This window comes from Jatropha curcas, chromosome 9 (genome assembly GCF_041381405.1).
Source record: "Jatropha curcas cultivar XTBG-Jc1 chromosome 9, XTBG_Jcur_1.0, whole genome shotgun sequence".
Lineage (NCBI taxonomy): Eukaryota > Viridiplantae > Streptophyta > Magnoliopsida > Malpighiales > Euphorbiaceae > Jatropha > Jatropha curcas.
The window spans coordinates 12255888-12272460 of record NC_143159.1 but is presented as its reverse complement, the minus strand read 5'-3'; the positions used below and the strand labels follow the sequence as shown (position 1 = coordinate 12272460).

Sequence of the window (16573 nt, the reverse complement as noted above, 5' to 3'; positions counted from 1 at the left end):
ACATGAAGTTAAAGAATTAAAACACCAGGCACAAGTAAATGCTACAAAAATAAAATATTTAGAAACCCAGAGGTGCGGGCTACTGGTCCAAAGGACTATTCAAAATAGTCGTCTTCTTGGTATAACAATGCCACGTATCATGCTTAAATGAATTACATTCATATTTTTGTAAATTTAAGAGAAAATAATATTTTAATTACAATATATAATATTAGTCTAAATATTACTGAGATCTTTATAGATCTTAATAATAATACAATTTTAGTAACTGTATATGATTTAAATTTAGATAATATAAATAATTTCCTATTTGTTAATTAAATGTTTAGTATCGGGCGATCTTTGGGTGTTTGTTATATATATATCACAAACGTAATTCAAAAACAATATAAAAATGTAATTGTTATTGTACTGAGCAATATGTCACAAAACAAATGAAAAACTAAAAAGGTCCAAAATCAAATCTACGCAGTTGCTCATCTGCACGATCCGATGTCGAATTGCCGGGAGGAGTACCTGCTGAATGTGCTGTAGTGCCGGGAGGGGTGACCAAGGTATCGTCTGCAGCATCGGGATCAGGAGACGGAAGTGGCTACTGCTGATAACATTTTTAAAGAACCAAACATGTCGAAAGAGTGTTGGCACGTAAAGATAAATAAAAAAAAATGAAAACTTACAAGCTTCCCACCACGAATGGAATCTTGAAGAATTATCTTGAAAAAATGGGGTTTGTCTGCTTCAAGCATCAAATTTACATCCTCTCTTTTCGGCCAAGAAGCCATTGATGAAGAGTTATATTTACTTGATAAAGAGTTTATATGAGTACTGACTGTTGGTTCGCTGGTGACAGCTTATTTCGCAAGTGTACGAATCGCCACAAGTAATATATGATGAGTAGAGTATCGTATCCACAGGGATTGTAATCCAAGTACCAAAATTATGTTATCTTGTTATTATTTAAACGATGATTGAGGAAATTGTTTGTAGAAATTAAATTTAACAAGTAAAAATAAGAACTTAAGCAAGCAATTATTGATTGAAGAAATCAAGGAAGTAAAACTACTAGGGGTTTTGATTTCACTTAACTCTATCCAATTTATTTCATTAGTTCATTAATCAATTTAATTATTCAAGTAGGGGAAACAACTCTAAATTCACTAACAAGCTCTTCCGATGTATTGCTAGATGTTTTAATTCCATTTAATTACCTATCTTCCAATAGCGCAATCAAATATGAATTAAATCATTAGGTTTTGTAGTTTGTTTATGAATCCATAAATTAAGGTTGTTAATTCATGAAAACCCCCCATGAGTCAAACCATATAGCTTCTGCATCAAGTTGTTATTCTCATGTGATTTATTAACCTTTTCGTATCAAAGATCCTTCTTCCGATAGTGATAATTGAAATAAATCAATCTAGGGTAAAATTCTGCCTAGAAGCATTAAGTTCATTAATAAATCATAACTTGAATAAGGAAAAATAAATCTAATTGCATAAATTGGAAAAGAGATTAAGCTACATCAAACCCCCTAGTATAAGAGTTTAGTTACACATAGTACTTAAATAAAACTCAACAATACTTGATAAATATTCCATAATCAATAAAGATAATGAAAGAAATAAACAAGATTAAGAGTTTAGAAATAAGAACTAGTGATAAATTGCTTGGATGGCTTCCTTGAAACTTTGCACAACTCTTGAATACTTAACTTCTAAAGAAAATAAAACTATGTACAAGACTATAAAATGAGAGAAAGAAAGAGTGGAGTGTAGTGTGTGAGATGGATATGTGCGTGGGATCTTTTTTTTTTTTATCTCTCTACTCTTCTTTTCTATAGACTTCTTTGAGAGAGGATTCCACATGGTCTCATTATCAAAGTCTTCTTTTGTTAGGTTGTAAAGCTCTCTTTTTGGTCTCCATTTTCTTCAATTATTACTCACCCATGTGCATAGAATTGATTCTTGGTTTGCATGTGAGAAAAGTTGTCCAAGATTAGCTCCATAAATTAGTGAAAGTTGGTTGGCAACTTTTGACTAAGTTTAGGATTCTTTGCTTGGCACGGGCGTGCACTGTAGCACGGGCTGGGCCGTGCACTCCTCTGGAAGTCTTATGCAATAACAGCACGGGCGTGCTGATTAGCACGGGCACTGTAGCACGGGCGTGCTGATTAGCACGGTCTGGGGCGTGCACTCCTCTGGAAGTCTTATGTAATTACAGCACGAGCACTGTAGCTGTAGCACGGGCGTGCTTAATGAGTTTTTACCTTATTTTTGTCCTTTTTCTTGCCAAACCCTACATTTTTCCTCAAAATCAAGTGAGTTGTGTTTCAAGGAAGCTTTTAAATAAAAATATATCAATATTACATAAAAACTAATTTAAATAAATTAAAAGTAATAGAAATTTTAATCAAAATCACAATAAAAATACTATAAAAATAACACTTATCAGCTGGCTTTTATATGATCATGATACGATCAAGCATAATGAAAAGGGATAATGAAGTCAATAATTATTAGAGTTTTGGTTAACTCAATAGCCACAGCTTTGGTTCTGCTGCAATTTGTTATACAAAGCAATAATCTGCATCTAACTATTCCTCATTAATTATTCCTACATAATCTGACAAGTCTCAAAAAGAGCAAAGCTATTCAAATATTTCCTCCATCCTCAGTTCTGTAAATATATATTAATGCTTTCATAATAGTGAAAAACATAAAGTTGGAAAAGAAGATAAGTCTTCTAAAATGACAAACAAAATAGGGAAAAAACAATTTAACGTTACACTTAAAAATGGTCGGTCAGAGGGACAATTGTATGACATAAATCCACCATCTACAAAAGTATGGAAACTCTTTAATGTCAATTGTTCTCTTTCATTCCTTTGAGGTCAAGTTTTCATCTAAAGCAAGGATCTTTTTGTCATAAAATTCTAATAGCACTACTTGAAATTCTTGATATTTTTCTAATGAGTTTTAAGGCTCTTTTTTTCTTCTTCTTTGTCAGGTGAATTGTCATATTGTAAACTATTTCGCGCTCCCTAAATATTATAAGAACACCAATCATTGGCTACATCAAAAACAAATAGTATGCCCAGGAAAAGAAAATATGTCACTAGAACTACTGACATCTCTTCTAGTGCCAGTATATTTTCATTGGAAAGCAATGAAAAACTAAAAAGAACAGAAGATAGATTCAAAATTAATTTTCACTTGAATATCAGATTTTTATATAGTTTGAGGGACCAATTAATTGACTACAGCATATTCCAAGAATAAGTCTGCGGGCTGCCTTACAAAAAATATAATGCAGAATGAATGATAAGATAAATGTGCAAAATACAATTCATTAGTGTTAACTTACAAAGCATGTATTGTCAAAAGCTTTAGTTAAGATGTTGCAGGCTGAATCCGCTTCAATCTTTGGGCCACTTGCTTCATGGAAGGCCTGGATGAAAGAGATTCACCGGTGCACATGATGCCTAACCTTCCTAATTACAATAATAATAATAATAATAATAATAATAATAATAATAATAATAATAATAATAATAATAATAATAATAATAGTAACAATAACAGTAACAACAACAATAATAATAATAATAATAATAATAATAATAATAATATTAATATTAATATTAATATTAATGATAACAATAATAAATAATTAATAATAATAATAACAGTACCTCATTCGTAATCGCAAATACACAAAACTTACCAAAAATTATTATAATAAAAACACATAAAATTGCAAAAAAAAAAAAAAATCGAAAAAAAAAATCGCTAGACTTACCTCAACTTGTGTCCAAATAACAATGGAGTGACTGAAGTTGCAATGAAGCGGAGATGGCGGCGTCAAGCAGGCTGGAGTGGCGTCAGGAAGGACTGGATCAGCGCTGCAAACGAAGGAGAGGAGAGGAGGAGGAGAAGAAAGAAAGAAGAAGAAAGAAAAAAGAGGGCATCTGGCGTTTAAAGCCCTAAAACAAATGTCATTAATATCGATCGCAATTTTTTAACTCGGCGACGTCATTTTACTTCGCAATAAAATTGCGACCGATTTGCGACTCAACCTGTCAGTCTCAAATCGATCTCTTATTCCTAATTTTGAAGCGCGCAATTTTGCGATGGAAAAAACGTAGTTGCAAATCAGTCGCAAATCCGTAGTACACTAGTCGCAAACTGAAAAACAAACTCGCGAAAATTTTTAGCGCTACAATTAGTGACTGTTTGTCTATAGCGACTGTTTTTTGTAGTGTTAATTTATATTTATTATTAATGAATTGTTAAGTTTTCGAGAAGAAAAATATTTTTAACCCCACAACATAAATAAAAATGGGGATTTGAATCCCTGCCATTTGATTAAATGCGATATGCTTTGACCAATTGATAATCTATTTATCTATCTATAACATAAGGGTCTGTTTGGTTTAGTTGTTCATAAAAGCTGGTAGCTGGGAGCGACTAGCTGATGAATGTTCCTGTTTCATAAAATTTTAGTAGTGGTTGCTGTTTAAAAGTAAAAATGACTATTAAGGGTATGAATTGTTTTTATATATTATGATGTATAATGTTTTTTTTTTTTTTTTGAATCTTTAAGATGAATGTATTATTTTTTATTAGTGCATTATATAAATAAATAATATTAATTAACTTTTTTAAATAATATTTTATATAAAATTATTATTTTTAGATAATTATAAACAAAATGACCACAAAAATATTAATTTGAAAAAGTAATTTATTAGTAATTTTTTTATGAGGTTAATAAACTCCAAATAAAATATAAATACAGATCAGCAAGCAACTGACATGAAAAAACTCCAAAACATAGTTAGTGATTCATGATAAGGCTTCATATTCTTTGTAAGTTAGTTGTTCATATGTTTGTTAAGATGTAGTCAAATATTGTTAGCTTATACTGTGGGATTCTTATCTCTTATACTTGTATTTAAATCCATGTAACCTTTTAATCAATATATCAAATATAAGGAATGCTTTTTGGTATCAGAGCACCTTTTTGCTTCGCAGTAATTCTGCATTATGTTTTCTACTCCAACCCCCAACGTCACAAATACAGCCCCCTTTCTTAGTATTAAATTAACATCTTCAAATTATTTGCTTTGGAAGGCACAACTCCTACCTCTTCTTCATAGCCATATCCACATTTCTACCACAGTAACTCCACCAAAAACAAATCCAAATAATTCTGTTAATGCACAATACACAATCTGGTTTAGACAGAACCAGCTATAAACGCTCAATTTTTACTTCAAAATGACTCAGTGATATAACCTTTTTTTGCATAAAATGGGATCAGAACATCTGATCGCTTTGATTTTCGGACCGATGATCTATGTGTTAGAAATTTGAGTTGTTTCAGCCCCGCTATTTTCTTATTAACAGTTTGATATTTTGCTATAAATACTTCACTGCGCAGCCTTTAAAAACATGAAATACATTTGCTCTCTCCTTTCCTTCTTCTTTTGCTGGGTTCTAATGCTTTCTGCTGCTCTGCTTCCTATTTATTCTATAGAACTTATTGAATCTTGGGGGATACATGCAAAGTCAGTGAATTATCCTAAAGGACAGTGTTCTTTAGACACGCCTCAAGCTATACCTTCAACGGCCTTTTACTATTTTTACAAAAAATAAGGTGTGTAAATGCTACATGGTTTTTCAATTTTCATGGACCACATTGTTTTCCAACCTTCACATGTTTCAAAGCCTCCTTGACCTTATTATGCTTAATTCTACGAGTGTAGCGATGGTTTATGTTCGTCACTGAGGCATGAAGGTCCGTAAAGTCCTCCTCCTGGCTTTCGTTGAATAATTGTTTGAAATAGCACCTCCATCTCTTTCGATCTCTTTATTTACTATTAACACCTGATGGGAATAATCTTTAATGCACTTATATAAGTCTACAAATGTTTTACCTGTAGCTTTGCTAATCGCTTTTTTAGCGTTGCTTTCTTATATTCTTTAAAGACCTTCTCACTAGATGCTTAGGATAACCTTCTATACTACTCTCATTTTGCTTTGATGACTTTTTTACTTCCTCTTTCCACCATCAAGAATCTTGTGGTTGAGGCCCTTACTCTTTGGATACACTAACCATTTCGCTTGCCACTTTCTTAAAACCCAACATTTCTTTTCATAGCTCCTCCGCATTAGCTTTTAAGTTCCATATATTCACCTACAATAACTTGTCCTTAAAAGCTATTTGGTTTATATTTTTTAGTGTACATTATTTAGTTCTTGGTTATCTTAAACTCTTCTCTTTTTGATATTAGTTTTACTCTTCACACCTAATACCATTATTCTATGTTGATTGTTAAGGCTTTTTTTTATATAACTTTTCAATCTTTACACATAGCTTTATCCTTTCTTCGAGTAAGTATAAAGTCTATCTGGATCTGGTTACCCCACTTTTGAAAGTGATCAAGTGTGATTCTCACTTTCTGAAGAAAGTGTTACCTAAGACTAGGTCATGAACAAATGCAAAATCCAAGATAGCATTCCTCTCTGCAATCCCGCGGGTGTCATAGCCATAACCTCTATGTACTTTGTCAAAGCCGCAATTATCTCTACATACATGTCCATTTAAAGCCCCTCAACTAAAAATTTGTTCGTATGGAATTCCCTTTATTAAAGCATCAACATCTTTCCAAAACTTAGCTTTAGATACTACGTTTAATCCCACCTAAGGAGTATATGTATTAATGATGTTAACTGTCTCCTTTCCCAATACTAGTTTACGGAGATAATTCTATCTTCAATTCTCTGCATATCCACCGCTTTATCCTTGAGTCTCAGTTCTATAGTGATTCCCAATCCGTTTCTGTTGTTTTCTGTACCACAGTACCACAACTTATACCCCGTATTACTAATTTCGCCAACCTTTTTCACCTTTCCACTTAGTCTCTGGCAAATATGCAATAACAACCTTTCTCTTCTTCAAAGTGTCTTATTAACTCTATTGACTTACCTATTAACGTACTTACAGTTCATCTTCCAAACCGAAAATATCTCTCTTGGACTAGATTCGTTACATGCATTCATAATAATACGTGAAAATCCTTTTCTGTCTAACACCACATCTGGGTCAATCTGGAGGGACTAACTTTCTTAACTACACCAACCCATGGTGTGAGAACTCTTGCTCATACTTCCTCAACCTAGGTGGCGATATGGTGGAACCCCTTGCTCATTTAGCACTGAACTCAAGTACTAATGTAACGCTCTGTGTTCTATATAATTAAAGGATGCATAATATATGTTTGACTAATTTTATGTTGGTCATCAACCTACCACAACCCTTCTCCTTTTCTCAGGCTTAAGACCAACAACGCTTCGCTAGGCTCACATAAGTGGAGCAAGGTTGTGCAAGTTATTGCCGATTTGTTAGAATCAGATCGAAGACCGAATCGGCACATGACTGGATCAAGGTTAGAACAGATAGGACCGATTCAGCCAAATTTTCTATTTTTCAAAATTTTTTAACTTTAAATAATTTTTATATAAGTAGATATATATATATATATACACACACGTACACACGTATTACGTGCAATAAAATTATTTTCATAATAGTTAACTTATATAATATATTATTCTCATCAAATATCATAATAAAATAAATATACAAGTACAAAAATATTAACTAATAATTTCGAAACTTAAAACCAAATAATAATTCAACATTCATAAATTCAAATCAAATTGTTTAATCCAAATTGAAAGCTCAAATTTAAGTTATTTAAACACAAATTAAGTTATTCAAACAGGCGAACTATACCAAATACATACAAAATAACTAAACTTTTTTTGTAAATGAACATATTTTTATTAAAAAAAAAAAACCCGATTTTTTTCAATTTTAGCAGAAAAAAGCATTGTTTTTTCGGTTCTATTGAAAAATGATTCATTTTTTTTCCATTTTTGTCAACGGTTCAACCCAGTTTATCGAAAAACCAAGTTTTTTTTTTTTTTTTTTTTCCGAAACCTGAGCCAATGTTGAAATCAAATCGAATCGGATGGCCAACTGATTCCCAGTTTAACCAGTCCAGTTGGCTTCCAACAACATTGGTGAATACTGAACCTAAATCATCGCTAGGTTCATCATGGGGATTCTCCGTGAAGTCGGAAGTAAAACAGGTTAAAATATGTGCATCTCGATAAGTTGAATTACAGATAATGTCCCAAATTTGGCGGGAGATGTACAGAGTGTTAAAATAATGATGTAGCAAAGTTCGGTAATGTTTATTCATATATTACTGTGATTTCCAACAAGGGAAGTGAAGGAGGGATAAAATATTCGAAGTCAAATAAAAACCAAAAAGATTACTGAAAATGTTGATCTCCAATGCTAAAGAAAGAGCTACACAAAATTTCTTTTCCTTTTTCTCATAAATGATTCTTTCACATTTGCTAATAAACGTTACATGGATGGTATAATGCTTGTGCATTTTACATCCAAAACTGGACCTTATGTGAACTATCATTTTACATGCATTGAGATGGTTAGAGATGAATCAATAGCAGGCACTATCTTTCCTGCAAAACAACAGACAATGCATCAGCACTTCCTATTTCCCTCCACCTGCTATGATGGTTGTATCTGATCTCGCCGAAGTGCCTGTTGGAGCTGAATAACTTGTTGTCTCTGTTCTGGTGGCAATGAATTTAATTGCTCCGATGTGAGATTCAGCACTTGCTGCAGTAATGCAGACTCCACATCTGGTGGAAGCTGTGGCTGCAAAACGGAAACAATCTAAACTTCACAAACAAGGAACCAGAAAAAGCATTTTTCAGATTAAAGATTATTTCAAGTTTAGAATATCATATATGCACTACAGAAATGTTTTTCCCTTTTTTTAAAAAAAAAAAAAAAAATGGCATTCAGTGTAATTTTTCTCCATCCTCCACTATAAGCATAGAAGTTATGTTAGTATAAGGAAAGATGTATAGCCAACTAAGAATTAAGAGCCCCGAAACAGTTACCATTAATAATGATGATAATTTTATTCATCTCACAGCCATTGTGATGTCATGCCACTACATTGCTTGTCAGTTAAATATATTAAGAACTTAACTAATGTACAACCATAGCTGTTCATGACTCGACCTTTGTAGAATCCCCTATGCTCTAGATATGTAAGTGATTGCTTCCATATTTATATACATTATTTGGGACCCAAAATTCAGGCTATTTCCGATTTCTCAACTGGAAGAAGGGAAGAGGGAGAACATGGGCTACTAACAAAAATTCCTAAGCTATACACCCTTTTAAAATTGCAGAATTCTTCAAATTTTATGAATTGCAACCTCAAATTTAATTATGTAGCAATTGAAGTCACTAGACACTTTCTCCCTACACTGGCAAAGAGCAGAAGTAATTTTTTTCCAAATTAATCATTTTTTTCCTTGGGAAAATACATTTATATAATTACCTTGAAAATAAATTACATCATTTTTGCCTTTTGAATAAACTTCTAATAATTTCTTTCTTTTTTTTGTTAAAATATCTTCGCAAAATTTTACTGTCCGTGGATGATGCTGCCACATTTCTGGCTGCACCACTGCATGCTCTAAGTAGAAATTCACGCTGCCTCATATCCACCAGCATAAAGTGTCGTAACCCATAAACAGATGTGAACATTTGCTATTTGAAAGATCAAACTAGTGAATGCATACTGGAAAACACGTGGATGACTGGTGTTACCTGAGAAACTTGCTTTTCAGAATATTTCAACTCCTCTGACTTAGGAGGTGGATTTGCAGGCACTGTGAATGCTTGGGACGGTCCAGATGTAGTGGCTTTAGACACATCCAAAGCCCCAGATGAGAAAGACACACTTCTTCCATCATCCATTTTTAGCAGCTTTGAAGGACGACTCACTGGTTCTTTAGAATCATTGACCTCGTTGGTTTGCACAGGCAAAAATGCATTATTTCTGCGGATATTGTCAGGAGCTTGGATAGATCTATCAGCATCGTTGGCAACTGCATCTGACAAGCCTGATGATATTGGGGGGCCAGGCTGTTTACACAGTACAAAGATATCAGCATAAACAATTAACTAACTAATAGAAATAACTATAAACATTTGCATGCACTCATATCAATAATCTGTACACATACACGCCAAAACTCACTATTCCCCCATTTGCAAACAAAAGGGACGAAGGGAGTAAGAAAACAAAGTTACTGAAGTGTATGGGCAAAGAAGGTTAAGTGTGAAGAAACTTATTTTATCTTCTCCTGTATGCATGGAGGAAAATAAAGGGATTGCAAGCAGAGAGTAAGTTAATGATAACAAATAACATCTTTCATCTTTCCATGAGAAAAAAATTTTGCAGCAGTGAATGAGTGATTTAGGTTATTTTCACCTCACTTCCTCTCCACCTCGCACAGATAGACTAATGGAGGAGCTAAGGTAAAATTTTCTTCTATTGCATTTGGATTCTTGAATTTTGACTTCAAATCATAAATTTTAAATTCAAAATTTTAAATAAAAATAGCATAAAGTGTATTTAGAATAGCATATGTCTCAAGTTATTTGAAGTCTATCATGCTTAAGCCTCTAAAATTTGTTATGGATTTCAATCAAACCCAAATATTAAGTAATCCAAACAACGGATTTCGTTCAAATCCATGAATTCAGATGCAGCATTATATTTCCCTAACCTTCCTATTTCTGTCCATTCACCCTTCCCCTTCTATTTTCTTTCCTTCATTTCCCTTTCACCCATTCCTCCCTTCCAAACAAATTTCAAACCCAAGTTACAAAAGTTCACTATTAAAAAATGTAATCAGATGCAACCCATATACACAAGTATACAAGAGACAATGACCTTGCTACACCCTTTTTTATTTATTTATTTATTTTTTTTTTTTTTTTTTTTTTTTTTTTTTTTTTTTTTTTTTTTTTTTTTTGCTTTGCAAAATAGAAACAATTACTTGCCCATTTGAGAATTATCTCCACATGAGCAAAAAGGAATTGGCGTGACCCATCACTAAGCACTCAATATGGCAGGTGTGAATGCAAGAGGGGTTTACTTCCTCTCAAAGCATGCATCTCTGTTACTTCTATCTCTACTAGATGATAAGAGGTACAGGCAAAGTTTTGGTACCTGAAATGCAGCATTCGAAGGAGGGCGAGATAAAATAGACGATTGTGTTGCTGTATTTGGAAGAACCCTCTGAGAGGTATGCCCAAAATTTGCAGTTCCAACCTGTTTCGCTGAGTGCTGTGGCAATGAAGGTGGCATTTGTTTGTTTAAAAATGACAAACTTCCCATCTGAATTTGTGGTCTAACAGCAGGGTGTACAGGAGGAAGCGACGGAAGTCCAGATTGGCCTGGTAATGTGGCTTGTTGAGGAACATTGCTATTAGCATGTTGTGGAATCTGTGTTCTAGGCAGTATGGGTTGTGCATGTGCTGAAAATTGGTTTTGAATCAAAGAAGCTGGAGGCATGGCAGAGAATTGACTTTCTTGCATTTTGGGCACCAAACCAGAGTGCATCCTCTGCACAAGGGAGGGAAGCCCAGGGAGTGTTTGAATTGCAGACTGCTTACCCAGCTGAGTATCTTGCAAAGAATGAAGTGCAGGTTGTCCTGGAGGTTGCCGAATATTAGGCATCTGCAACTGCAAATTCCAAAAGCATTTGTTAGTCGTAAATTGCTAGCTAACACCTGAAAAAAAAATATATTTGGAGATATTGAAACATACTACTTGTGGCGTCACCATTCGTAGCATTATCTGTGCCTGTAGAAAATATCAGACAAATATTTATCAAACCATATAATTGCAAAAGTGAAAATTCATCGCAGAATACAATCATAAGTGAAACAGCTGAGCATTATGCCCCAAAGGTCAAAATTTCATTCGAAAAGAAAGTACATAAATCAAATGTCAACAGCCATTCTATTATTAACAGATAGAGCATAGAGAAAACAGCTATGTTCCATGAAAATAATGAATGCATCAGAATGAATGGTTTTAGTGAGCACCCAGACAAACCTCTAAGGTCTATAAATGCCTCATAAGGGAGAAAAAAGAAATTTTTAAAAAAAATCTAATGTCTATGACTAATTAACATTTCTGAGACTGAAAGATTTATGTATATTAATAGGCCTCTTATGTTGTTGGAATAGGCAATAATGGATGAGTACCTGAAAAAGAGCCTTTGGCAACTGTGGCCTAGCAAGCAACAACTGGCGAGCTTGTTCCCTGTTTTTTGTGGCCATTCCCTTTGCAAAACAGAAATAAAAATTATATCAGCAATCAATGCAATCCGTGAAAACAGATTGAATAGGAGCTTTGTTTAAATGAATACCTTAAGCTCAGACATAATATCATTCAATTGACTCCTAGACATTTTGGCCAAATGAAGAGTTAACGGATCACTGGCTAATGCTGACTGACTCTGTAAACCATTTTGATTTGACTGCATGCCAGTCTGAGCACCACCTAAAGCTCCAGCCATCACAGTTGCAGCAGTTATAGCTATATGGAGACCAATCGGCTGATGCTGAGAAGATTCCACAAGGATTGCTGGTCCCCCTACTTGTTTCTGAGTATCTGAAATGTAAAAGTAAGAAAAGAGAATGTTAGGATTCATTCATTTGAAAAAAGATAAATCAGCATATGAAATTTGGATAAAAAAGAGACGGACCAACATTTGCAGCCAATCCAGGACCCCCACGGCCCTGCAATATAAATAAGTATTAGTAATCCTTAGCCTTTGTGTTTTAACCTTATGATAAAAACTGGAACTTGAAATGAATAAACTCAGAGCTGAAAAACACTGCAATGACATAAAGACAAAACATATCTAGGAAAAGTTAACTAGTACACTACATAGTTGTTAGAATCATACAAATTCAAACTCCTTCTCAAATAATTTGAATCTATAGAATAAATTGGAAATACATGGACCATAGCTGAGTTGAGTGTATTGATAGCGAATGGGTGAATCTGCTTATACTCAATGCCTCACCAAAACTCTACCGCCCTTAAGCGCACCAACACACCTATTACATAACAAAGCTCATTAATCCAAGTCTTCTAGTGTGAGGCAATACACATCTACAGTGTCCAACATTGCATCTACTATTCAATATTCATGATCACTTGACATGCTGGGGAACCAGCAGTGCCCTAACCCAATCCTTTAAGTCATTGTTTTTAGGAGTGATAGTGGAAAAGTTGATGGATAAATCACCTTTATTGCCACTCTATAAACTGTATGAGATTCGCACTCCACACAGCTCCTCACTCAATTCTTTCAGGGTCATCAGATCCTTTTCCTCATTCAAGAAGTTTCACCGTCCATCCTAGTGATATTCTTTCCCTATGATACAACTACATCTTCAATCCCAATGTTTAACATACCTTCCACAGAATACGTCATGAGATTGATAGCATAAGAAAGATATTACTTTATATTCAACAAATGCCATTCTTGTAAAGGTAGCATTATGATTACGATTATATGTGCCTGGGCACCTCTGCTGTAAATGGGCATCTACCACTCAGGTAGAGTAAGGATACATGCCATCTAACTGATGTCTTGTGCTATGATTTTGACAGCTATTCATTATAAGAAAATAAGGCAAGAATATCTGAATGACATGACTTCAAGAAAAATGAAAACACAAAGGGGACAAATAAGCTCCAGAGCTAGGCATTAATTACTAGCTGGTGTTCCTGGAGGTAATTTCAGGTAAGGGTCATGGAGATCAACTCCCATGCCCTTTCCCAAAGAACCATCAAAACAGAAACTAGGTCTTAAAATTAATCTTTACCTGCTCTCTGTTTCTATCAGCATTTTTGTCATTTTCAGCAAAATCAACTCGTAGTTGCCTGCCATTGATCTCATAACCCTGGAGATTACGACGAGCACTTAGAGCTGTCTCTTCATCCTTATACTCACAGAACCCATAACCTTTTGGTTTCCCAGTTTCTCTATCGATGACCAACCTGAAACGAAAGGAAACACAAATAATTTGAGACAAAAGAAAAGAAATTTACCTCCACGGTGGGGAAAATAAGAATTTGGAAATATAAGCAGATCACTTTACTCGAAATTCAAAAACAAAACCATCCACTCTATGGGAGAACTAATAAACCACAAAGTTTGTCTAATTATCATATTTTTTCTTATAGAGACTATAATATTGTCAGGCAGATATGCCTTGATAAGGACTTTAAAAACTGGCAACAGTAATTAAATAATGAGCCAACAACTGTTCCGCAGCTGTTACTCTTTGCTTTATCAAAACATGACCTTTATGTCTTGATCTTATAGTCACATCTGTAGTTATACTTCCATCATTTGCAACAAATTCAACAAATTTATTTTCACAAATCACTGTCCAAACCAACTGGATATTTGTTTCAATAACAATTCATCATCTTATACTCATTTTACTAACTTTACTAGTACAACAGAATCTTGGTTTGGCAAAACATAGTTGCAGATAACTAGACATTGCTAACTAGCTTCTTTAGAACCATATCCTTCAGGCTAAATGATTAAAAACCAAATACAGTCCTAGTGTGCAGGAAGCACCAAGTCCTAAACGGGCCCCAACTTGTGAGAAGATTCAGAAGAACTGACAATTAGGAATACTGGGTCGAACCCCTGTGAGGTGTTACATATATGGAGATATTGGCTTCAAAGATATCATTATTTGTTGGCATTGCAATTCATTGTTTTCACTTCAGGAATCTTTCTCAATGTAAGTGTCTACAAAACTACAAAGGATTTTAGCGAGAAATATTGCCCATAAGCAGTAATGAGCATGCTGTTTGCAGCAGAAATACAATAGCCAAATGATTCTACACCATTTCAGTTACCAACACATACAAGTATTGATATTCAAATATGTTGCATCACTTCATCTAACTAGGTAATAGAAATTTTTTCCTCCTAATTTACCAATTAAACATCAATTCAGAATAAGCAGAGTCGTATCCCATTAATTGTTCACTCAAGATGTTTTCCCTTTTCCCATTCCTCTTCTTCTTTGATTACTTTTACCAAAACAAAGTGCCAACCAAAGTAGAACTGACACAGAGACACCTCAATTTTCATAAGAGAATTCCTGAGAAATTTGGATGTTTGATGCAAAAACTCCAGTTAATACTAGGTTCCCTAATGATTGAAATTCAAGATAGAATAAAAGGAACCATAAAGACAAAACCTTTTCAAAAACTGCAACCGTTCATATAAAATAGGGCAAAAAATTGTAAATAAGAGCTCCATTTTAACTATTCAAGATTAAAGACAAATATCCTGACCTGAAAGACACCACAGGCCCAACCTCTCTGCAGATTTCTATAAGCTGTTCTTCAGTTGCATCATAAGGTATATTCCCAACTACAACCATACAGCAAACCAGAAAAAAAAAAAGATATAATTCTGAAAAAGGAAAAGAAAATAGAACTAACAAAACCAACAACGATAAAGTAAGCAAACAAACTTCAAATCTCACAAATCAGCTCCGAATTCAAATTCGCAGCTGCAAGACAATAAATCCAAAGCAATTAATAAGACCAAAGAGAGATAATTAATTTACCGAAAACGCAGCGATGCTGAGAAGACGAAGCCATGAATTCTAACAAGAGAAAAAGAAGAAGGTGAAGCACAGCTTCATCTTCTTCCTTCTCCACATAACTCCTCCTTCTTTTACCAATGGAGCGGCGGCGTATATATGGAATACAAATCTATTTATTGTTGAAAATCCTGTCTAGGAATAGAATTTGTTCCTGTTGGCGTCAGAAAGAGAGGAAAGATTATTGGATTGCGAAGAGAGGAAAGAGCAGAATGTTTGAGAGACTGCGACGTTACTAAGAGATTGAAAGGGAAGACACCATCGTTATTTGTTATGGTTAATTTTACCTAGTATAGGAATTAGGATTGATTTTCACTTCCGCCTATGATTCTTATTTCAATTCCATTTCTGGCGTTTGACTGTTCTTAATTTCATTAATTATTTAATTATTAATAAAGAAAGAAAGTGTGGTAATTGATAAATTATTAATGGTCATACCCATTGTTCAATTTGAACCGAAATCGAACCGTATTATCGATGAACTGAAATCAAATCAAATCAAAATCGTCGGTTTAAAATTTTGAACTAAAATTGGCGTTCAAGAGCCGGTTAAGGTTCATATAAATGATAAAATCTGAACATAATTAACCCAAAATCGTCAGTTCTAGACTGATTCGAACTGTAAATTTTTTATTGTTAATTTCAAAATTATAATCACTTAGTACATTCAATACACCTCTAAAAGTCTAAATAATTTTTTACTACGTGATACACTTAAGGTTTTTTTTTTTAAATACACTTTTCTGAAGGTTAAAAATCAAAATAAAATAAAATGGTAAAGAAAAAGTGAAATATTTAATCTAAAATTTTATTGTTTGATGCAAATCGAAGTTTAATATTTTTTTTTTCCTCTTAAATTATTTACTTAGTTCAAACTTACATTGTTTGAAGCATTTTTCTAACAATTTATTTAATTAATAACATTTAGACAAAATAAAATGATAAT

At 33.7% G+C, this 16573-nt stretch overlaps 1 protein-coding gene across 1 annotated transcript; it reads right to left on the bottom strand.

The window, feature by feature from the left end:
• Nucleotides 1-8318: 8318 nt before the first annotated feature.
• CSTF64 (cleavage stimulating factor 64) lies at nt 8319-15941 on the bottom strand. The gene is made up of 10 exons (XM_089726134.1): nt 15592-15941; nt 15314-15392; nt 13816-13990; nt 12684-12717; nt 12345-12589; nt 12181-12258; nt 11738-11773; nt 11138-11653; nt 9727-10044; nt 8319-8757 (listed from the first exon to the last, which is right to left on the bottom strand). Exons 1-10 carry the CDS (start codon nt 15623-15625, stop codon nt 8608-8610), a joined length of 1665 nt encoding a protein of 554 aa, XP_089582260.1. The 5' UTR covers nt 15626-15941; the 3' UTR covers nt 8319-8607.
• Nucleotides 15942-16573: the final 632 nt, after the last annotated feature.

What these genes read in the sequence shown, in the direction of transcription:
- CSTF64 (XM_089726134.1), bottom strand. Translation starts at nt 15,625, where the DNA reads ATGGCTTCGTCTTCTCAGCATCGCTGCGTTTTCG. An exon ending in TGGATTGGCTGCAAATGTTG is followed by an intron (nt 12,590 to 12,683) that starts GTCCGTCTCTTT and finishes TTTACATTTCAG; the next exon opens with ATACTCAGAAACAAGTAGGG. An exon ending in CTTCGAATGCTGCATTTCAG is followed by an intron (nt 10,045 to 11,137) that starts GTACCAAAACTT and finishes CTGTGTAAACAG; the next exon opens with CCTGGCCCCCCAATATCATC.